General features: G+C 43.6%; 1 protein-coding gene across 1 annotated transcript; it reads right to left on the bottom strand.

The window, feature by feature from the left end:
• Positions 1 to 11334: 11334 nt before the first annotated feature.
• Positions 11335 to 22696, bottom strand: clrn2 (clarin 2). The gene is made up of 3 exons (XM_078552026.1): positions 21514 to 22696; positions 13951 to 14130; positions 11335 to 11706 (listed from the first exon to the last, which is right to left on the bottom strand). The coding sequence occupies exons 1-3, from the start codon at positions 21764 to 21766 to the stop codon at positions 11441 to 11443; spliced, it is 699 nt and encodes a 232-aa protein (XP_078408152.1). The 5' UTR covers positions 21767 to 22696; the 3' UTR covers positions 11335 to 11440.
• Between the last annotated feature and the right edge of the window lie 1198 nt (positions 22697 to 23894).

Genomic DNA, 23894 nt, shown 5'->3' with positions numbered 1-23894 from the left:
CTCCAGCTGTTGAGTGCCAATTCCAGCAGCTTTCTTTGATAAATTCAGTTTTATTATATTCTCCATTCCTAAACTGCTATCATGTAAATATGATCCCTTCAATAATGAGTGCCTTCAATAATTATCCTTAGAGGCAAGTTTGCTAAGCTCATGAATTCTTTGAATGATTCCTTTTCGGAGCTACAAGAAATAACTTAATGAATTTTTCCACTAACTTATTCCAAAAGCTTCACTAGACATATTCTTGAATCTTCAGAAAGCCAAACACTTCTTCCCGCCTCTTAAGTTTAAGAATTATTTCGATCCCAAATAAATTTGATCCTCAGTTTGCCCCATGCCGTAACCAATAAATTAAACTGTTACTCCCAATTAATGAAATCTATCCCATATTAGGTTGATCCCTGCGATGAAGGGATTGTATTTTGAGAGAAGGTTGAGCAGGATGGACCTATATTCATTGAAGTTTAGAAGAATAAAAGTTGATCTCAGTGAAGCAGATAAGATTCTGAGGGGGTTTGACGGGGTAGATCTTGTGAGGAATCTAGAACTGGAGGGCACAGTTTCAGAATAAGGGATCTCTCATTAAAGGAGATGAGGAGAATTTCTTTTCTCAGAGGAATGTTTATGTTTGGAATTCTCTACCCGAAACACCAATGGAGACTGGGTCATCAAATATATTCAAGGCTGAGTTGGAGAAATGTTTGATTTATAAAGGGAGTCAAGGGTTATGGGGGGCAGGCAGATTGGCACTTGACTTGAGGCTGTGATGAGATTAGCTCTTATTGAATGTGGAGCAGGATTAAGAGGCCAAATGGTCTATTGCTCCATTTCTAATGTTCTTATTAATAGATTTCAGTGACTTAGCTTAGTATACCATGATTCTCAGTGAGACTAACTCTTCGTTTTATTAGTTGTTATAAAGATGAGGTTTATAAGATTGTTATGTTTCAAGACTGTGGACAGAATCATCCCAGATTTGCACTAAGTGCGGTAGCGGGTGGGAACGTTTTACCCGCCGGCCGCAATGGTGGGTTTTCACTCTGTATTGTTCCAAACCCGCCACATTATTTATGCATTGCCAGGAAATGTGTTGTTTCCATGGTCGACAGGCTCTCATTCACCTGCCCACCATCATCACGCCGGGCGCCATATTTAAAGTGCAGCCGTGCACACGCATCTCAGTACTCCCAAGCCGCCACTAATGCAGGGAAGATGTCGACTTAAGGCAAGAAGGCTGCAGCCCCCAGGTTTAGCGACGCATCACTGGAATGCCGTTTGGATGCCATGGAGGCCCGCTGTGATGTCCTCTACCCCTGCTCTGGCTGCAGGATGGGCAGCGGTGTGACCAACCAGGCTTGGAAGGTGATGGCAGCTGTGGTCAGCACCATCACCCTTCAAAAGAGGACAGCCATCCAGTACCATAAGAGGATGAATGATCTCCTCCATTCCGCCAGGGTAAGTAACTCTTCTCACGCTCTCAACTCACACACTCACACCTATCACATATTGACAGGGATCTTACTGCCAGTTCAAGGGACATCACCAATCACCCTCTCCATAAGACGTAGGAGCAGAAGTAGGCCATTTGGCCCATCGAGTCTGCTCCGCCATTCAATGAGATCATGGCTGATCTGATAATCCTCAACTCCACTTTCCTGCCTTTTCCCCATAACCCTTGATTCCCTTACTGATTAAAAATCTGTCAACCTCAGCCTTGAAGATATTTAATGACCCAATTTCGACAGCCCTCTCCGGTAAAGAATTCCACAGAGTAACTATCCTCAGAGAGAAGAAATTCCTCCTCATCTCTGTTTTAAATGGGCACCCCCCTCCCTTGCTTTGAGATTATTCCCTCTGGTCCTAGACTCTCTCACAAGGGGAAGCAACCCCTCAGCATTACCCTGTCAAGCCCGCTAAGAATCTTATATGTTTCAATAAGGTTGCCTCTCATTCTTTTAAACTCCAATGAGTACAGGTCCAACCTACTCAACTTTCCTCATAAGAAAACCCTTCCATGCCTGGGATCAACCTTCTCTGGACTCCAGTAGATCTTTTCTTAGATAAGGGCACTAAAACGGTTCACAGTATTCTAGGTGTGGTCTAATTATTGCCTTGTATAGTTTTAGCAAGACTTCCCTATTTTTATACTCCATTCCCTTTGAAATAAAGGCCAGCATTCCATTTGCCTTACCTATTACCTGCTGATCTTATGTGTTTGCTTTTTGTGATTCATGCACAAGGACACCCAAATTCCTCTGTGCTGCAGCCTTCTGCAGTCTTTCTCCATTTAAATAATATTCAGCTCCCCTATTCTTCCTGCCAAAGTGCATAACCTCACATTTTCCCACATTATCTTCTAGCTGCCAAATTTTTGCCCACTCACTTAACCTGTCTATATCCCTCTGTAGACTCCTTGTGTCATCCTCACCACTTGCCTTCCCACCTATTTTTGTGTCATCCACAAACTTGGTGATAGTACATTCATTTCACTCATCTAAGTCAATATATATTGTAAATAATTGAGGCCCCAGCACTGATCCCTGTCACACTCCACTAGTTACAGGTTGTCATCCCGAAAATGCCCCCCTTGGCCCAACTCTCTGTCTTCTATTAGTTGACAGTCCTCTATCCATACCACCCCCAACACCATGGGCTCTTATCTTATTAAGTAGCCGTTTGTGTGGTACCTTATCGAACGCCTTTTGGAAATCCAAATATATTATATCTACTGCTTCCACTTTATCTATCCTGCTTGTTACCTGCTCAAAGAATTCTAATAAATTTGTTCGGCATGATTTCCCCTTCATGAAGCCATGCTGACTCTGCTTGATTACATTATGTATTTCTAAATGTTCTGCTATTACATCCTTTATAATAGATTCCATAATTTTCCCAATGACAGATGTTAAGCTAACTGGCCTATTGTTACCTGTTTATTGTCTCCCTCCATTTCTGAATAAGGGCATTACATTGGCAGCTTTCCAATATTCTGGACTTTTCCAGAATTTAAGGATTCTTGGAAGATTACTACCAGTGCATCCACTATCTCTGTAGCTACTTCCTTTAATATCCTGGAATGCAACCCATCAGGTCCAGGGATTTATTGGCCTTTAGCCCCATTAGTTTCCCTAGTACTTTTTCTCTAGCAACAATTATTGTATTTATTTCCTCCCCCGCCTTTTGACTCTTGATTATTTAGCATTTTTGGAATGCTATTAGTATCTTCTACTGTGCAGACTGAAAGAAAGTATTTATTCAACTCCTCTACCATTTCCTGGTTCCCCATTATTATTTCCCCAGCCTCATTTTCTTAGGGGCCTATTTTCACTTTGGCCTCTCTTTCCCTTTTTATATATTTAAAGAAGCTCTTGCTGTCCATTTTTATATTACTTGCTAGTTTACCCTCAAAGTTTACTTTCTCCCTCTTTATTATTCTTTTGGTCATCTTTTGTTGGTTTTTAAAACTTTCCCAATCCTCTGGCTTACCATTAATCTTTGCCACATTGTACGTTCTTTCTTTCAATTTGATACTGTCCTTAACTTCCTTGGTTAACCATGGTTGGTTTATCCCCTTCCTTGAATCCTTCTTTCTCACTGGGATATACTTCTGTTGAGAATCATGAAATGTTTTCTTAAACGTCTGCCATTGTTCATCAACCATCTTTTCTGCTAAACTGCTTTCCAGTCCACTCCAGCCAACTCTGCCCTCATTCCTTTGTAATTACCCTTATTTAAGTTTAGCACAGTTGTTTCTGACCCAAGTTTCTCACACTCAAACTGAATGCTAAATTCTAACATATTATGATCACTGTTTCCTAGGGGATCCTTTACTCTTGAGATTATTTATTAAACCTGCCTCTTTACATATTACCAGATCCAAAATAGCCTGATCCCTGGTTGGATTCACAACATATTGTTCTAAGAAACTTCCCTGAATACACTGTATGAATTCTTGTTTGTGTCTACCTCTGCCAATTTTATTTTCCCAATCTACATGAAGATTAGAGTCACCCATGATTAATGTGCTGCCTTTTTTACATCCCTCATTATCTCCTGATTTATTCTCTGTCCTACAGTATAGCTACTGTCAGGGGGCCTATAGACTACTCCTACCAGTGTCTTCTTCCCCTTGTTATTCCTTCCCTCCACCCATACGGATTCTACATCTTCTGATCCAAGATCCTTTCTTGCTATTGTACTTATTCCATCTTGCACTAACAAAGCTACCCCACCACGCTTTCCTTCCTGCCTGTCCTTTGTCCCCAGCTTTGATTTCCTTGTAACCACGTCTCCATAATGGCTATAAGATCATACACATTAACCTCTATTTGTGCCGTTAATTCATTTATTTTGTTCCGAATACTAGATGCATTTAAGTAAAATGCCATTAATTTTGCCTTTTTTACCATTTTTTCCCCTTTTGACCCTATTTGCTGCTGTTTTTTTATGTTTGTCCCTTACTGTCACCCTCTGGGTACCATTACTTAAATAGCTGCCCTGGAAGGCTGCCATGTCCTTTCGCTTTGTAAGCCTACGTATCCCCTTTCCAGAACCCTCACCCCCTCTATTTAGTTTAAAGTCCCCTCTACAGCCCTAGTTATTCGATTCGCCGGGACACTGGTCCTGGCATGGCTCAAGTGAAGCCCATCCCACCGGAACAGCTCCCTTCTACCCTAGTACTGGTGCCAGTGACCCATGAACTGAAAGCCATTCCTCTCACACCAATCTTTGAGCCACGCATTTAATTCCTTGACTTTATTTACCCTATGCCAGTTTGCTCGTGGCTCAGGTAGCAATCCCAAGATTGTTACCTTGGAAGTTCTGCTTTTTATTTTAACTCCTAACTGTTCAAATTCTTTCAGTAGAACCTCCTTTCTACTACTCCTCTCACACACACCTTCGTTGTCCTCATCCCGTCCATGGGACCACACACCACCCACACATGCCAGGCATACTTATCATCTGGCCTGGCAGGCGTCCTGCTTATACTCTCTCCATTTCTGTTCATGCAGGACAAGCTGGCACACAACAAAAGGGAGAGGTCACAGGTGCAGGAATGCCTGAAATCAAGGTCCTCACGGACTTTGAAAATAGAGTCATCCAGCTGGCCGGCGAGAATCTGGACCATTCCTGTGCTGACGGTGAGGTCAGTGATGCTCTACTAAGTGAGGATCCAGCAGTGCAACATCCATCAGACGACCATGCCGTGAGTGATGTGACCTCTTTCACAGGCCACTGCCATGCACTAATTATCTCTCCTTGCTTCTGCAAGCACATCTGGGAAACAGCCGACAGAGTCCATGACCCAGAGCCTCCAATCAAGTCCTGAAGAAACATCTGAAGAGGAATCTGAAGGTACCGTCCTTGGAGTCCCATCACAGCGCTCACCCACACCCTCTACCAGCACAGAGACACACACCTCAGTGGGACCTAGCTTTAGAGTAGCCTTGGAATCACAATCTGGTGAGCACATTGCACTGTCTCATCCACAGCAGGCAGTGGCAAGGACTTCCCAGGCCTCTGGCACTCAGAAGACAGCTGGAGGCCAGAAATTTGCTGAGTCCGAGTCAGCTGACGAACCTCTGGACTTGGTCATGTCCCAGTTGCTGGACTTGCAAAGGCAAGCTCGGGAACATCAGGTAGGGATGTCCGCTGCACTCCTCAGATTGCAATGCACACTGGAGGAGTCCGTTCGCCTTCAGGCTGAGGTGATAGCACCGACATGCCAACGCACCGAGGTCAACACTGGTAGGATGGCGGCCGCCATGAAGACCTTGGTCCAGGACATCGCTCCTGCACTGGGCTCAATTCCATCACTGATCTCATAGCTGGCCTCCAACAGTGTGTACGCGAGAGGGGTGCAAGACAGCTTGATCTCACTCCAGCTTCCCCTTCTCTTCAAGGAGTCAGCCTGGGGATCCTGAGCACCCATAGGGAGGAGTATCAGCTGGTGTCTAACCCAGGACCATCCATCCAGGTGACTCCAGGAGTGTCTGGCCCATCTGACTCACTTCTTCCTGTGTCCTCAGCAGCTCCAGCTGCACAGGCCGAGAAGGGTGCCACTGCCACACAGCAGGCTGGGGTCCTCCAAGTCTCGGCCCTCCAGCGGATGCCCGCCAAAGTCATCAGACAGGGCGTAGCAGTCAGCAGGCTGCCTCCACCTCTGCTGTGGATGCCCAGGGAGCACCAAGACGTAGTGGAAGGGTTAGGAAAGTTAAGATGTAGTTGCAAAGCCAGGGCACGGGTGTTAATCACTTGTACATAATGTTCACCATTGTAAATAAACTCCCAGCAATGTCTCCCTGCCTATGGCTCCTTGGTCTGAAGAGCAATGTTCATGTTACTCAGGTGTGAAACCTTTCTGTACAAGATAAAGGTAGGTGTCTCAGTCCAGGGCCTTTTCCCTGTGCTTTGTGCAGCCTTCAGACCAAAGTGATGGTCCAGCGTTACACTCACTGGACACATTACTGATGCCTGCACCTCGACGGTGCTGAAGGGGTCAGGTGCTGAAGGCAGACAAAGGATCAGATGCTTCTAAAGTTTCATGGCTTCATCTCTATGATATGACCCTGATCACAGATCGCAAGCGAGCTGCCCTCAGCCAGACAGGAGTCAGACATTCTCAGAAGCTATGTGAAGATCTATGGTGTGTCCTCACTGCATGTCATTATCATCCTCCTGCAATCGAGTGACTATTAAGGCCTTCACTGCATCTCCATGACAGGAGCATTATCACAGAGGATATGCGCTCTGCCATAAACCAGTCTGGAGTTAAATGTTCACAGATGCAATGTGAGAATCTATGGGGTCTCCTCACTGCATGTCATCATCCTCCACAAATCTAGCAGCTATGAGGGCCTTGTGAACAGGCCTGCCTCGCCTGGCCAATGCGACGGCCTCATCCCCATCATCACGTCCTTTGAGGACCTCCTCAGCCTCCTCCCCATCGGCGTCCTCCTCAGCCAAGGAGACCTCCAGCTCCTCCATCTCCTCTTCAGCTAGCTCCTCTCCTCGTTGCAGTGCCAGGCTGTAAAGGATGCAGCAGATGACGATGATGTGTGACACCCTCTGTGGACTATATTGCAGGGCTCCAGGCACTGGAACCCCATTTTCAGCATCCTGGCGGTTTGCTCCAGCCACATCCTCTGTGGGTAGCTCTTGCCCGAGTAGCCATCCCTGCAGCTTTTGTGGACCCTGGAATAGGTCAGGGATCTGTGATTGACTAAGAATGTGGGAGTCATGCGCACTCCCTGGAAACTTTATGCAGACCTGCAGGATGCTTTTGTGGTGATCGCACACCAGGTGCACATTCAGCGAATGGAATCCCTTGTGGTTGATATAGTTATCTGCATGTTGTGACGGAGACTTGAGTGCCACGTGAGTGCAGTCGATGACACCCTGCACCTGTGGGGAGCCTGAAATCTGGGCAAATCCAATCGCTCTTGCATCCTGGCTGTCCAGGTCCCGGGTGGAATGCACAAAGTTGTGTGCCTTCGCAAAGATGGCATCCGTGACCTCATGGATGCATTTGTGGGTGGAGGCTTGTGATATCCCACAGATGTCACCTGTGGAACCCTGAAAGAAGCCACTGGCATAGAAATTGAGCACTGCTGTCACTTTCACAGCCACTGGCAGTGGATGCCCTCCATGTTCCCTTGGTGCCAAATCCTGCAGTAGCTGAATGATGTGACCAGTATACGCAGTCTTTGACAACACTGGTTCTCGTTCATCTGCAGGAATGAACGGCGGAGCCTACAGACCCTGGGTCTAAGCGCCGACCAGAAACGGATCACTGAGACTCGTCGGCTGTGTGTGCGGGAGCCCCAGCCTCCCCTTCTTCTTGAGGTTGTTGCTTCTCCTTCTGCGCAGCCAGGAACCTCAGTCAATCTCTCCTCCGTTGTCTTCGCTCTCTGTAAGCCACGAGGCATATGGCTAATTCACCAGGCTCCATGACCCTGATGTACTCCTCCTGCTGAATGAAAGAGAGAGAGAGATGTATGGGTTATGATGGGTGTACTAAGAACCCATTCTGGTTAAGTGTGAAGGCCCCTTAACACATCTCAGAGAGTGCTGGCCACCATTTGGATGGCAGAGTTTAGTGAGTTGCTTGGCTGCCCAAAACCCCAAACACCTCTGCCCCACTCCACCCGACCGATTGGCAGCAGCTTTACCCACTGGACTGCATGCTGTGCGTTCAGCTCAGGCGCAGGCATTCCCCATACCCACTGCAAGGCTGCACTGTTAGCTTGAACCATGGGGGAGACTGGTCCAAACCGGGATGATGACTTCGCAAGGGGCTGTGAGCCCCTCCGCCAGTGACTGCTGCATGGCCAGCTTTAGAGACGAGATTGCACAACGTGTCCAACTGTTCTGTAGTCCACTAAAACACTCATTAGTTTGCAGCCTGTACCTGAGGGGTGAAAAGCTCTGGAGCACTTGGTGGCACTTTCATGTCTCTGTGTTGCTTGAGTGGGCAGTTAAGCTAGAAGCCCAACTCCAATCACATCAATGTGGCTGCTCCTGAACTGTCTCAATTGCAGAGGTGACCCTAATGCGTGGCTGCTTCCCTCACCCGCCCTACCCCCCCACCCCAAATGCTTGTGGGTGACATTCAACCTCAAGGCAGTTCATGCCGCCCCCGCCTGCGCCCCCAACCAGGTTGCCTCAACCACAGGGCAGCCCTTGACCCACCCCCAAGTCACCTCAATTGCGAGGCAGCCCTTGAACCCCCTGCCGAAACGGGTCTCGAGCTTGAATTCCAACAGGCAACCCTGGCAAGCGCTGCATGTCGTTGCTGTGTACTCACCTCCAAGCTCTCCTCAAAAGTGCAGCCCACCAAGTGATTTTATGTGCTGTTGTGAAACAAGTCAATGTGCTTTCCCGCCAATGTGGAGGAAGATCCAGCAGGGTTGAGGGGGGGACGATTCTGGTGGGCAGGCCTAATAATGATATGCAGATGTATTACAATGAGGTTCGTGACGTCCGATGGCGGGAAATGTGGCCTGCTGTTGGTGGGCTGAGCAGACGATAGCAAACTGGTTTCATGCCATCATGAAACCAATCACGCCATATTGTCCACTCACGCCACCGAACACGCCTGACACCGACAGGCACAGAAAATCCCGGCCTGTGCCTTTAATTTAGGGTAAAATGAAGGGACCTGTTCTGTTCTGCAGTCTGCCTGACAACAGGGCTGGTTGACATGGCTGTTAAAATGGAGGCCCGCGTTGTTTGCTGGAAAGAACATGTAAGGTTTTAGAATGATGCAGTTGCATCTGTGTTTACCATGGTTCAACTGCTAGTCTCCAAAGTCCCATGAGCGTGTTGAGAATGTCAGGTTGTAAGCAATTATGTTTCAAACTGTCCATTTACTTCCAGGATAAACAAGAGTTAGGATCTCAAGGATAGCTAATCAGCATTTCTACCTGCATACAAGGCCCATGGAGATGGGCTTTGAGAGGGGAAGGGCCCTTAGGAAACCATTTGTAGGATCAGGTTATAGGTTCTCTAAAGATATTCCTGAAAGTCACAGACACAGGCAGTCTGCCAGGATCTGGGAGAGAGACAGAGCAGTTAGATGACGAATGTTTCTATGGTTCATCTCACAGGAATGCGGGTGGGAGCTTGCACTCGGATAGAAAAGAGCAAATTTGTGAGGATTTGAAATGAAGCTGGAAGATTCTCCTAGCGTGTGCTAGGGGGAGAATCTCCAGGAAAAACCCTCACTGTGAAAAGACAGTTCTGAGGTTAAAATTTACCAGGCTGGGTAAGGAAAAGAACAGAAGTAAACACTTGAATCACTTTGGACTGGGCAAATTCAATGACTATTTAAGGTACAGTGTAAAGTATACCCATGAAATGGGTTTTTCGGTTGTGTTAAAAGTAAAAGGGGAAAGTTTTGTTCTGTAGTTTAAAGTATAAGTTGCTTACAACAATAGCGTTTAGTTAATAGTGCTTTTAGTCTTTTTGTTGCAGTCGAGATTGTAACTCCGTTCTGCAGAATACTGATGTTCTTCTGGTCAATCTTAAATGAGGAGCTGTGCTGGGGATGTTACTGTGATAAGTATAAAATAATAGGGCATTTTTGTTCAATTCAATTTGAGGACTCAGGTAGACCCTTTTCTTTGTGAATAATACAATACAAATGTTAATTGTTTAATGATAGAACTGACCCAGCTAAGTTGAACTAACAGCAGGTAGTGTTGATATGTTAGAATGAAAAATATACAATGAGCAATGGCACAGACTTTATTTAGCTAGGACTTTGTTCTGAAACACTGTTGTGCTAATCTTTTACTTAACATAAGTATACACTGAGAATTCTAAACATGAAATGTCTCATTTATGACTCTTAAAGTTCTGCGCTATAGTCTTCGATTACATATATTTGAGCAAGGACATAATTTTTTTATTAACTCATGCTCAGCGGGCTTCACTGGCTGGGCCAGCATTTATTGCCCATCCCTAGTTGCCCTTGAGAAGGTGGTGATGAGCTGCCTTCTTGAACCGCTTCAGTTCATGTGATGTAGGTACATACACAGTGCTGTTAGGAAGCGAGTTCCAGGATTTTGACCCAGCGACGATGAAGGAACGGCGATATATTTCCAAGTCAGGGTGGTGAGTGACTTGGAGGGGAACTTCCAGGTTGTGGTGTTCCCATCTTTCTGCTGCCCTTGTCCTTCTAGATGGCCACAAGCCCTTAGATGTTAGTGAGGAGGACTTTGCAGGGTTGACAGAGCTGAGATTTCCATTGTCATTTCTGGTGCCTAGGTCGATGGCAGGTGGTCTATCCGGTCTCATTCCTTCTTTGTGACTTCGTAGTGGTTTGATACAACTGTGTGGCTTGCTTGGCCATTTCAGAGTCAACCACATTGCTGTGGGTCTGGAGTCACATGTAGGATGGCAGATTTCTTTCTCTAAAGGACATTACAACAATCGACAATGGTTTTGTGATCATCATTAGACTTTTAATTCTAGATTTTTATTGAATTCAAATTCCACCATCTGCCGTGGCAAGAGTCGAACCCAGGTCCCCAGAGTATTAGCCTGGTCTCTGGATTACTGGTCCAGACAATACCACTACGCCTTCACCTCCCCCATAATACTGTCATATGAAAAGAAAGACTTAAAAATACATGCACTAGCAAATAAATTATTGGAATACTAACTGAATGTTATACAAAGAAAATAAGCGCTTAGCTTTTAAACTTGTATACAGTAGCCATGTACTATATATACCCCGATTGAAAAAGCTATACTTCAGCAACAAAATACGGTAAATGCCTGCTTTCAACATTGGAACAATATCACCCCCTTTTTTATACCCATTAAGAACTCTTTGTCACAAAGTAAACATAATGCATATGATTCCCAGAAGCTGTTTAATCTTGGTAAGGTTTCCAATAATGTGCTTCTGTATGATAACTAAAACATTTGTTTACTAATACATTAGGTCTTCAGGTGTGACATTTGCTTCCTCTGTTTTGGTCTTTAACTTTGGGAAACGCACTCCACTGATGCTGACCACTAAAATGTTTGCTATATGCAAAACAGCACTTGCCACGCACAGCCAGAAGGAGGTGCCAAAGTATTCCTGAAGGATAATGAATTTAAAAACACGTTCATGAAAATTGGCAATTCGTTCTGTATGCTGATGAAGCTTCACAGCAGCAATAAAGCAAACAATTGCAAACAGTCCACACAGACCTGCAAAGGGAAACCAGTATAAATGGAACATAGAATTAAAAGATTTGACTGACATAGAATATCTGCATCTTTATAGATACATGGCTTGTATTCTCTGTATAATATGAATATGATCCAATAAAATTAGTTGAAGTGAAGCGTCAAAGGTTGGAATCATATTTAGCTGAGACTACTTTAACAGTGAACTGATCTATTATTCTAATTGTATGATTTGCAGTATAATCATTTAAAACTTTTGTTTGGCACTGCTAATAGCTCAGCTGGTTAAGTCAATGGATAGATGAGCTATATAGGATGAGGCATATCACAGATTCGAAATGCTGATTTAAATAATCTTAGTTGCTTGGGTGATAGGTGTGTTGCAAGGACCCCAGCGCACCATGGATTCGGGTTATAAATTCAGTCAGTGCTCCTGCATCTGTCCGTTATCCAGCAGCCCCTTGTAGAGGTGTGCATGTGTGGATATGAATATTTAGACTTGGCTATGTTGCCTGCAAAGTTGAATAATCTACTAACTAGGTTTGCACATTAGGAATGGCTACTTGGGAGTGATATCAGAGGGCGAGCATCATCTATGGAACTAAGACCAGCATGGTGTTGGTGTCTCCAGGAAAGAAAGAAGGAACCAGAAATCAACTGTTTTTCTCTCTGTTAAGTTAAGGGTGAGCAGATTCAGCAATAGTTCATTTTGCTGCTAGTTGAAAACATTTGCCTCTGCCTAGTTGTATTTAAGTATAATAGACAGTAATGGGTGGATGTGGGCATGAGTTTAAATTACATTAATAACTGCCTGACAACCAATTACTGAAGTGTAAGGGAGATACAGCCTTCTGAAGTTTTGTTGAAAGGTCTTGGTGAAGTCACCCCATGTGGATCTGTAGATAGGGAGTCACGCGTCCCAGCTGGCAGGGGCGAGACACTGCCTATAGTGCTTAATCAGCCTGGTGTCTCTGGAGTGGTCTTTCTGATCTTTTTCTTCCACGTACAGTGAAACAATATGAAGTGATCAAAGGAAAGTCCCATTTGTCCCCAAGACCTAGTATAGAACCTTAAAAGAGTATTTAAAAGCCTTTAAAATACTTCAGTTTTTTTTATTCTTAGGATCTGACAACACTGACAAGTTCACATTTATTGTTCTGCCCTGGTTGCCTTGAAAAGATGGTAGTGGGCCTTGACTTTGAATCGCTGTATTCCTTGTGCTGGTGGTGCTGTCACATGTTAACCTAGCAGCAATGAAGGAACAGTGATATAACTATTTAAGGCTGGCTGGCGCACAGTTCCTGATTTTGTTTTAAAATTGATTTTAGCTATATATAAATATTTCAGACAAGTACTTCTAAATCAACATTTCACTGAATATGCCACCACAGAGCCCCAGCCAGAGAGTGATGTTCAGCCTACCTACCTACAGAGCCTCACATAATCTGCAAATGTAATAATACCACAGATATCCTATTTAGTACCATATGGAATTTTATAACTACATGACCCTCAATGTATGAACCAGCAAGCATTGTGTAATCTGCAATGAAGCATGTCAAACAGTAATCTGAGGACTATGTGAACTTCTTCCACAAACTTTCATCAGGCAGAATTGCCTTCACAATAGCAGCCAATCTGGGAATACATTTCATGTGAATAGTTTTCAGTGATATTTGGAAATGTTAACATATTTCTTGAATAGGCAACACTGTCATCATTTTCTGATCATTTTGCTTAAATTTTAAAAATAAAATTGTTTTTAAAATTGAGATCTGCGTTATCAAACAGTTTCAGTTTTTAAAAATGTGTACAACTTAATAACTGCATTTTTAATGGAAAATCTTGCATTTTTATTGCAATGTAAGGCGGGCAAAATGTTCACAGACTATGATGACACCAGCAACTTACCTCAGCCACAACATTATGAACTAATAAACGAAGGATATAACTACTGCACTATATGAGGAAAATTTCAATCTCTGAAAGAGTTTCTTTCAGAGATGTGCAATTTTATGTTGAAATATTAAAACTACTTCATTTAAGGATGGATGGTTTATGCAGGTATTTCATATTACCCCATAATTTATGCACCTCAGTTTATAGAATATTTTGTTACAAATCCTCAATTTCAAAGATAATTTGAATGATTTGTTTTCAAATTAATATGAATGAAAGACTTAATATTAATGATGTTTAGCCATGTTAAAATAGGGTATAATAGGAAAGGAATACCATAAGGAATATTAGGTTCTATACACTTACTTGCAATCGAGTTCCAGAGGTAGATACCCATTGATCCTTTTATGGCTTGGTAAGGAATTTTCACTGCATTGTAAATACAAAACCCAAAACTGACCAAAGCAAAAGCAATTGCTAGGCAGATAAAAAATATAACCAAAACATGAACAGCTGCATTCAGCGTTTTCACCAACTGTGGAAAAACTGAAAATGTAGAATAGAAAAGATTATAACAAGACAAAAATAATAGTAGCTTGTGCATACATGCTGCAAAAACATTTATATTAACGTGCAAATGGAGTTTGTCATGCTAGTGACAATGTTTCCATATTCAAATTCAATATAGTTCCTATGGCATTAAAAGTTGAATTCCTTTATCATCTCCATTTTCTTTCATATCTAGGTTAACATTGGAACTATTCATTATTTTTCGCCTCTTTCACAAACTGCCTATTGTTCCTCTGGTTCAGTGAATTAAGTCAATAAATTAGGAAAGGTAAACTAGAACAAGAGGGCCTGAGGTTTGACCTGTCATTTCTGCTGAGTTAGATGCTATTAACTAGGGCTGCATTAGACAGCTTCAAATTAGAGGGCTCACTACCATAGTTTATGAGAAAAATTGGCCAGGATCCCAACTCCTAAAGAACACTTTGTATAAATTTTGCATACTGCTATAACACGGATGACATAACAAAGAGCTGGCCGTAACCTCTTTTATCAGTTTCTGGATGGGCTGCGAATGGAAAAAGAGAAAAAAATGGATAATGAATACATCAGCCTTCTTAAGCTGTTCCTCCTGATGGTCAGCTACAAAGTAGCATTAGTGGAGAAATCTTTAGTCTTGTTATCTTTTGGCCTGGAAAAATGTATTTACAAAATATAGAGGAAAAGTTATCAAGTCACACTAATAGCCTGTATGTGTGTTAGCAGATAGGTGACGAAAGAATTACAGATTTACCATTACGCCGGCGGGATAACAGGCCAGCCTAGAACACATCTGGACAAGTGTGACATGCAGAAGTCGGGACTTTCCTTTAGGGCCATCCGAGGAAAACATAATGCTGGAAGCCTACAGCCACCGGACCCGGGAGGAACAACATGCACCGCAATGCTGGGTGGATCCTCATGCACATGGCTCTGCCATGAAGCAGCTCTCAGAAGGTGGGAGGTCTTCACGCAGCAGCTTTGAATTTGCTGAGGCCGGGGTGGGGGGGGAGTCGGTGGTGACGGCGGCAAAGCTGTTGGGGTGGGGGAATGAAGGTGTCGGGTGGGGTGAGGTGGTTGCTGGGGGGACGAAGATGTCATGGGCTGGTGAGGTGGGGAGGGATGAAGGTGACGGGGGTGAGGTTGGGGGGGATGGAGCAAAAACGAAGGTGACATGGGGGGTGAGGTTGGGAGGGGTTGGATGAAAGTGTCGGGGTGAGATTTGGGGAGATCCAAGGTGTAGTGGGGGTGAGTTTGGGAGGGGGAAGGAGGGTGTCCGGGGGAGATGAGCATATGGGGGGAGGAGGGTGTAATGGGGGGAGAATGCTGCAAGTGGGAAGGTTGGTGTAAGGAGGGAGGAAGGTGTAAGGGAGTGAGTTTGGAGCGGGGGAGGTGTCCGGGGAGGAGGAGGGAGTAAGGTGTCCAGGTGGGAGGGCGGAATTCGGAGCGGGGAAGGTATCCGGATGGAGGAGGGAGTTCGGAGGGGGGAAGGTGTCCGGAGACAGGAGGGAGTAAAAGTGGAGAAGGGAGTAGGAGTAGAGAAGGGATTAAGGGTGGAGGAAGGAGTCAGGGGAGGGGTGGAACGTCCAGGTGAGCGTATAATGGAGGGGTCTGTGCAGTCAATGACTACCTCCTGGAGAGCGAACTCAGAGTGGCCGTGGTAGGAGGGAATGGTGAGTGTGAGAGGAAGTGGGGGAGTGGTAGGGTGGAAGGGTGCGGGTGGGTGTTGGTACCAGTAGAAAGGGCATCAAGGGTGGTTGGTGGGGACACGGAGGCAAACACAGAACCTGGAGGTGGGAAGGAGGGGGTCAATGTGAATTGGGGCGGGATTTTCAGGAAGGTAGGGAATGTGTATGTTCACTTGGACATCATGGAATGACAAGGGTTTAAGCTATAGGTGGGGAAGTGAAAGGTGATGCCAGGGGCATTGTAATGGGCGAAAGGATATGTGTGACTGGGAGACAGGGGGAGGGGAAAGGACAGGAGAGCTTATCAAAAATTTAACCACTACTATGCTGTGCAAACTGAAAGTGAGCGGAGCCTTGTGTTGGACAGGCACAGGTGCTGCATGGGAGCGCAGTCAGTGGGTGGGCGGAGATGCAGGTCAACATAGATGGACAACTGAAAGAGAACCCCCACAGGCAGCATTGAAAATGCTCAGGACAGTGAGATGAGTGTGATGGATAAAGGCTCCGAATTCATGGGAGAGTGCCTGCGCGAGGTATGAGAATGTTTTTAAAAATATTTTGGGGAATATTGTTATTCTGTAAAGAAGGCGAGGTGGATGTGTGTGTGTGTGTGTGTGTGTAATTTAATTAAGCTGGGCAAGAGGTTGATAGGAGTCAGGCTATCTGGATGTTTGGAAACATGAAAATGTTAAAGGTGTTAAGTTTGAAGTACAAGTAAATAGGTTAGATCTAACATTTGCATTTTTAGTTAAGTTGGGAGAGTGTTGAATTTCAAGAGGTCACAAGAAAAATGTTTGCATCTTGCAGGAGTCCATAGGTAATGGTAGTAGGGATATTATAGTTTTATTGACCCAAAAGTAAAGACAAGATGGAAACATGAAAGATTTTATATTTGGAAGGATTTGAGTTTCAAAGGGGTGTGCAAACAATGGGACTGAAATGGAAGGGAAAAAAGGTATATTAGAGTTACTTTGGATAGCTGTTGAGGTAGAGCGAGCTAGAGATAGCTATTGAGCTAGATAACTGTTAAGCTGGAGATAGCTGGAGCTATTTGAGCTGTTGAGAAGTCTTGGGCTCCAGCAAGCAGTTTGATTCCAAGTGAATTCCATAGCAAAGTGGAAGAGGGTACAGGTCATGTGGTGTACCTTTATTAAAGCTACAGCAGTTTGCCTTATGTGATATTATTGGATTCCATTTCCATAAGGGAGTGTTGCCTTGTGGGCTTGACCAAGTAGAAAGTTTTGGGGGAATGTTTTGTAAGAATAACTTTAATTATGTAACTGTAATCTTGTATGCTTAAGTTTTCGTTTATTTCTTTTTGTTACTTAAGCTTTAACTTCTAAATTTTAAAAACCCAAAAGTGTTACTGGACCTCTTACTGCTGAGATTGGTACATCGTCTTCTCATTTTTAGACTTCAGAAAAAAAAAGTTGTGGGATTTGATTTGTGCAGCAATTAACACTGGCTATGGTCATAACAGAGGCTCCGAAAGGCCCTGCCACACACACACTTCTCCTTCCAGAATCACTTGCAGCTGAACTGTTAGTTGGAGGCCGGGGGGGTGTGGGGGGGAGACAGGGGTGTGGGGGGGATGCAAGGAGAGAACTCTTAAAGCCTACAAATGAAGCTGAAAGACAACATTACATATTATTCAGTAGAAGTGAATATATTTTCAGATTATAAAGTGATAAAATGTGTTCACCCATGCAATATCTTGTGATCAGAATTTCTTAACTTTCCTAGGTCTAGCGCTCTCTCTAGGTGCTGCCCTGACATCCGCAGCAGTGGTGTAGACAGCCTGTGCAATGGTTGGCCCTGTTACCCCTGATGACTTTGGTATCTGTCCTTTGGAGAGTCGAGGCCATGAGGGCCCTGGCTTGCTTTGGCTGTCCTCCTGTGGGCCAGCTGCTCCCTCTGCAGTAACTGAGGACAAGGTTGAAGGGGGTCACAGGAAAACGGGACTCAGAAGGAGAGGACAGCCTCTGAGATTCCTGAGTGGATGACCCAGGAGTGCTCAGCTGCTGCTTCTCCTCCCTTCGGGTGCTCAAGGGCCCTAGCTTGACTCATTGAGGGGAAGGAACACCTGGAGGGACGTCCAGGTGCCCCGTATCCCCCTTGTATTGCCACTACATGAAATCACCCATGGATACCTCAATGGATTGCAGGTCTGCATGAACTCTGCATTCTGTTGGACCAGGGTCTCCATGGCGTCCGCCAGCTTTCCTATGGAGACCTCCATACATGCACATATGGGCACCACTTCATCAGAGAACAGGCGTACTCACGTGCCACTCTGTTGAGAGCCTCCAACAGCTCTGCGTGATGTTCCCCTGCATTCTGCTGACTCTCCAGGATGAGTTGGAAGGCCGAATCCAGAGGCTCGTTATCTGACTCGGACCTCACAGATGTCTCTTCCCCAACAGTGCTCCGAGTGCCAGGTAGCTCAAATGAACCTGCCTCCTCCTGCTGTGGACACGTGTCCATGTGGCGACCACCAGATTGTGAACCTGAGCCTGCTCTAGACCTCGATTCCACCAAGGTGTGTGTTTCTGCACTGGTGGAGGGTGTGGGTAAGTGCTGTGACGGGGTTTCCATGCTGCTTATTTCCAGTCACACCTGTCAGTGCAGTGGCACGCTCCTCAAAGTGAGTGAGGGGCCTAATGTCAGCCACTCCACCTCCAGTCTAGGACCTCTTCCTCCTGTTGTGAGCCAGCTTCTTCTGCATCAAACAGATGGAAAGAATGTGATCATTGTGATCAGGACACATGGCACCACATGGAATCTTTGTGTGGTGAGCAGAGCGATGGATAGGATTAGGATGCAAGCTCCAGAGGATATGAACCTGATGGAGATGTGAGGGTGTGTGTGAGATTTAGTGGTGTTGTTCCTTGAGGTGTGAGACCCCTGTGGGTGTGTGGTGGGTTTCTGAGTGTGTGGGTTGAGAGCATTCATCCTCCTGCACTGGATGGCTGACCTCTATGCTCTGTTGGTGCTGACCGCTGCTGCCACCACCTCCCAGGCCAAATTAATGATGCTGGTGGACCTCCTGCAGCCAGAGTGGGGGTGGAGGACAACGCGGCGGCCTTCCACTGTGTCCAGTGAGAAAGTGCTGAGGTCACAGTGTGGCAACAAAATCTGAACCTGCCCACCAGCGATCCGGCATGTTTCCCTTACTAATGAGACGGAAGGTGCTGGGAAGGAAATACGGTGTGAAAATCCACCATTGTGGCCTGTGGGTAAAATGCCTTTTTTCACATCTGCTACCGCCTTTAGTGTCAGTTCATGTTTTCCGGTTACTTAGATTCTTGTTATGCCGAACAATTTTTAGTGTTTATTGGTATTATAACTCTCAAATACTTTGATAACACTTCCTTTGATCTTCTTTTCTCTAGTGTGAAGATTTCCATCTTTCTTTTTCTCCTTATAGGTGTCACCTCAGGTGTCAGGTTCAAGTGTCACATTCTCATTAATAGTTGCGTTGCTCCCTCCTGTACCCTCCCTGTAACCTACAAAGCCATGATGTTTCGAATGTAGTACAATGACCAGAACTATACAAAGACTCAAGATTAATCTGAACCTGTTTGCTATATAATCTCACAATCACTAGTGGGATTTAAACTCTACTCCTCTGACTATGCACTCTTGCTTCACTTCTTTTCTGCTGTCACACATTGAGATCATGGTCTCAACAAATTATCCATGAGAACCCCTGTAGTGTCCTGTAGTCTTTTGCTATGTTTTTACCATTTCTTATTCCCCTATAAGAGTATGAAGGCTCATTGAGCAAAAGTCAATAAAATAGAATTAGAGTGAGATGACACACTGAAATGAGAGGATTAGATTAAAAGTGGCTCCTCTATAGTAATAAATTCCAAGACTGGGAAATTTCTCAGTTGCTCCCACTCTGCTGGCATTACTTGACCAAAAGCACAGCGAAACACATTTACACAACACTTTCAGCAAAGTAATGGCAGCAAGATGGGAACAGCTCCAAGGAATTTCCCAGATTCTATAAGGGCAATTATAGTCTAACACTCTGGATAGGAAACCCAACAGATCAGGCAGAATGCTGATTTTACAGCATGCTAAGAGGGGCAATGTTAAGTTATCCTCCCAGTTGGGAAACTGACACAATGTTGGTTTTACCACCCCACCCGATTTTGCTCTCCATTGAAGTCAATAAGTAATATTAGTCAGGGTGTAATATCAGCATTCCACCTGATCCCATTGGGTTTCCCATCCAACATGTTACGGTAAAAATGTCTGCTGTGTGCCTCATCACTATGCTTTATCCACATTAAATAAGACCTGCCAATTATCATCCCAATCCCCTATCTACATTATATAAGTGAATTTGTTTTGCTAAATCAGGTTGGTTGAACCTTATTTTTAAAGCATTAGTCAACATGGAAGTGGGGGGGGGGGTTAGTGGGGTGGTGGTGGCACTGTGGTATTAAACAGTTTTAAGTTAAAAATAAAAGCATTTGTACCACATCTAACAAAATTTACAATAAAAGTTATGGGAGTAAATTTTCATCTTCACTGCCTGGATGGTAATCCAGCAGAGCGAACTGCTCACCCATTGTAGAACCCATTACACCTGATTACCATTCAGATGGTAAAGACAAAAACAGTACTCCCCATGCTATTTTTCTATCAGTTTCACTATTTTTCTGATCTTGACTATGCAGAAAACGTCTACAAATTATATATATTTTTTAACATACAGCATGTGGGATGCAATAAACGAGTTTCCTCTCCAATATATAGCTGGTATTTTTACAGGCTTTACTGGCTTTAGGACGCTCAATATAAGTGATGCGATAGAAGCACTGCCCAAAAGCAATTTCCTCTTCAAGTCAACTTAATTTCTTATGCAAATTGACTTCTATTTGTGTACAGCACAGATAGTGCAATTTTGCCAGGCAAATGTTTCACTGACATTTCATGATGACATTTGTCCCTTTTAGGCACAATAAAATTAAATGTCAATTAGAATAATCCAAAATTGATCTCATTTTAAACGCTGACCACTTTGGCTATTTTTCACTTGATTAAGTCTTAACCAGCAGTTCCAAAAAGTACATACATTGAAGAATGAAAAATAACCTTTTACAATTTAATTTAATTCTGGGCTTTCCTTCAGCTGAAGTATTAATAAAAACTTGATAGATTGATTACATAGTAACCAGGCAGGAGAAAAAAACTATGGTGGAAAGTTATTTTTTGACGTAAAGTGCACTATTAACTTCTTTTGTTTTTAGTTGTGCTCTTTGCGGTGAGAAATGTCAGTGTCAGCATTAAGCAGCCCCAATGCAGACATAGCATGGCCAGTTAAATCACCCCTGTTTTACTTTGTGAACACATACGAAACAGCAACTTGGTTAAGCGTGCTGAGTGAGATTGCCAATTTAATGCCAATTTGTGCTAAGCTGGGAAGCTTAGTGCAGAGCCACTATGTTCACTAGGAAATAGGATCAGATTGTTCAAACGCACATTTCACATTAGGCTTTAATCTTTTTGAGATAAAGGAAGCTTTCATCCCATCACCCTGGACTGCAATCATGAGCCACAGAGGTGAACGGTTGCTGCCCTCTGTACTCTCTTTGTAACCTGCAAAGTCAGGTCAGGTACCCCATCTAAATAGCAAACCAAAAGCAACAAAACCATTTTCTGCAAATCCAACCATAATTACTTGTGATTTTAGAGCACCGTCCTCCAAGACCACAGTGTCGTATTTTTCGTCCCTGGAATAGTCCATAGTAAAGGTGCCCCATAAACTTTGCCATCTCTGGATCAGTGGCATTTACAATGTCAGCCCCAGTTTTGCACAGCATTGAAGCAGTCACCCATCGTGTTGTCCCCAGTGCCACAGTCAGCAGGATTACAGAAACAAAACTTACAATAGCAGCTGTGGAAAACAGAGTTTTCTTCAAGTGATTGGGCATCACATCAAATGGAAGTTCAACTACCTGCTTCTGTGAATTTCTTAAGTGTATGGCTTAGTAAGATCTTTCAGGTGCAATTGAAGAAAAGTTGCTTTTTTACAAATTCTTTTCCTGGGCAGCTTCAACCAAATTTTGATGCTTTATAATTCACAGCTGAAATAGTATAATAATTCAAAACAAACCAACTCAGTTGTATTTTATCCAGTGTTCCATTCGTCATATTATTGTTGCTTTCAATTGTCAATCACATTTTCTTCTAAATGTTCTTTTTCATACTTAGTGCAGGTCGCCAAAATAGAAGATTCAATAGTCATCACAGTGTCTCTTATTACATGTACACATCCCCAAAGTGTTGCTAATATAGCAAGGAACTAATATAGAAAGTTCTAACCATCCCTTGTCCAATATGGTCACTTGTCAACTCATCAATGCTTCCAGTTTAATTAAGTAGGCATGAGTAACACGAGGCCAGGATATGTTCTGTGCAACAATAGAGTGAATATCAGCATGACTGTAAAAGAAAAGAGAAAATAGACATGATATAAATGTTTATCTATCAGAAAAATTGATTACTCAGATGTGTTTATATATGCTAATGACTGGCCACATACGTCAAAGATTCAGTAACTTCAGTTTTCAGACTTAGAAACACTTCTTCATTTGAGGTTCTAACACACTGGGGGATGGAACTGAGAGAACTTCAATCTGCTCTTCCTGATGCTGATACTGTTGTTGCCCAAAATTAAAGCTTTTTCATTCCCCAGGAGCAGCATCGCCTTGATGAGTGTAGGATTCACAAAAATGTAGGAAAAAGATTTAAAGATTCTACCAGTCCCCATTAGTTTATATTACTGAGTCAGGGCAACAATGGAACTAAGTTACACAACACTGTCACATTCTGAGTAAAGCTTTCTATATGAATATCAAATTTGTTACTGACTTTGATATGTACTGAATTACAAATGATACATATTTATTTATAATATTTATTTATTACTAAACACTGGAATTCAAAAATAAAATTTGGCATCTGTGTTTTACAATTCTTTGAACAAAGAGCACACAGTTTTTTCCTTGTCTTACAATGCACCTACCTCCTAATTGTCAAACAATTAGAGAGTTGAATTGTTTATAATCAGGGAATCTGAGAAGTGCATCGTTTGAACTGGGGGAGGCAGTGGTATAGTTGTATTGTCACTGGACTAGTAATCCAGAGACCCAGGGTAATGCTCTGGATTTACTCCCACCACAGCTGATGGTGAAATTTGAATTCAACAAAATAAAAGTCTGGAATTAAAAGTCCGATGATGACCGTTGTCAATTGTTGTAAAAACCCATCTGGTTCACGTATGAAATTTGCTGTCCCTTATCTGGTCTGGCCTACATGTGACTCCAGACCCACAGCAATGTGGTTGACTCTGAAATGGCCTAGCAAGCCACTCAGTTCTCAAGGGCAATTAGGGATGGGCAATAAATGCTGGCCTAGCCAGGGACACCCCCATCCCATGAACGAATAAAAAAAAGTCCAGACCATTCTACTCTCCTGGTCACATGCCAAAATCTGCCTCCAATAGGGATATTAAAATAAATAGGAACATTGGGAATTTTTAAAAGTGAAACAATTAGCATACTTATTTATTTCAAATTTACCTTTCGGTGCTCATGTAATCCAAAATCATTCTGTTCAAATTGATCTTTCTGAATTGTTTTTCTTTCTCAATGAATACAGTCCAGCTTTACTGTAGCTGCAGTATCCTCATAAAATATGTTAGTGTAGAGTAACTCGAACACTCTGGAGCTGTGGTAACCAAAGGCATTTTTCAAGAAGTCAGTTCTCATCAAAGGAACATCGTAAGTGAATGTGTAATCTGACAATAAGTGATCCATTAGGACAGGAGTCTTAAAGCAGCACATGTGATCATCTCCTAGGTTACTGTGCTGCTTAGTTCTCACTGCCTTACTATTCTATGCTTATCAAGAGATGTATAAATAATGAAACTTCTGCAACAAGATAGGCACTGTGTCAAATTCAGAATAAAATTATTTTTGATATAATAGTACTCTTTTTGTTTAAAGGAGGGCAATAACTATCAAATTCTTCAACTTCCATTTCAACGGCTGTTTTGCG

Source organism: Cetorhinus maximus, chromosome 1 (assembly GCF_964194155.1).
Source record: "Cetorhinus maximus chromosome 1, sCetMax3.hap1.1, whole genome shotgun sequence".
Lineage (NCBI taxonomy): Eukaryota > Metazoa > Chordata > Chondrichthyes > Lamniformes > Cetorhinidae > Cetorhinus > Cetorhinus maximus.
The sequence above is the reverse complement of the archived record's forward strand: the minus strand, read 5'-3'. Positions and strand labels throughout refer to the sequence as shown.

Excerpts from the sequence above, each read along its gene's own strand:
- clrn2 (XM_078552026.1), bottom strand. The coding sequence starts at position 21,766 with ATGCCCAATCACTTGAAGAAAACTCTGTTTTCCACAGCTGCTATTGTA. Across the intron at positions 14,131-21,513 it reads ACGGTGCTCTAAAATCACAA|TTTTTCCACAGTTGGTGAAA; the intron begins GTAATTATGGTT and ends CTACATTTTCAG. Across the intron at positions 11,707-13,950 it reads CCTCTGGAACTCGATTGCAA|GTCTGTGTGGACTGTTTGCA; the intron begins GTAAGTGTATAG and ends TTCCCTTTGCAG.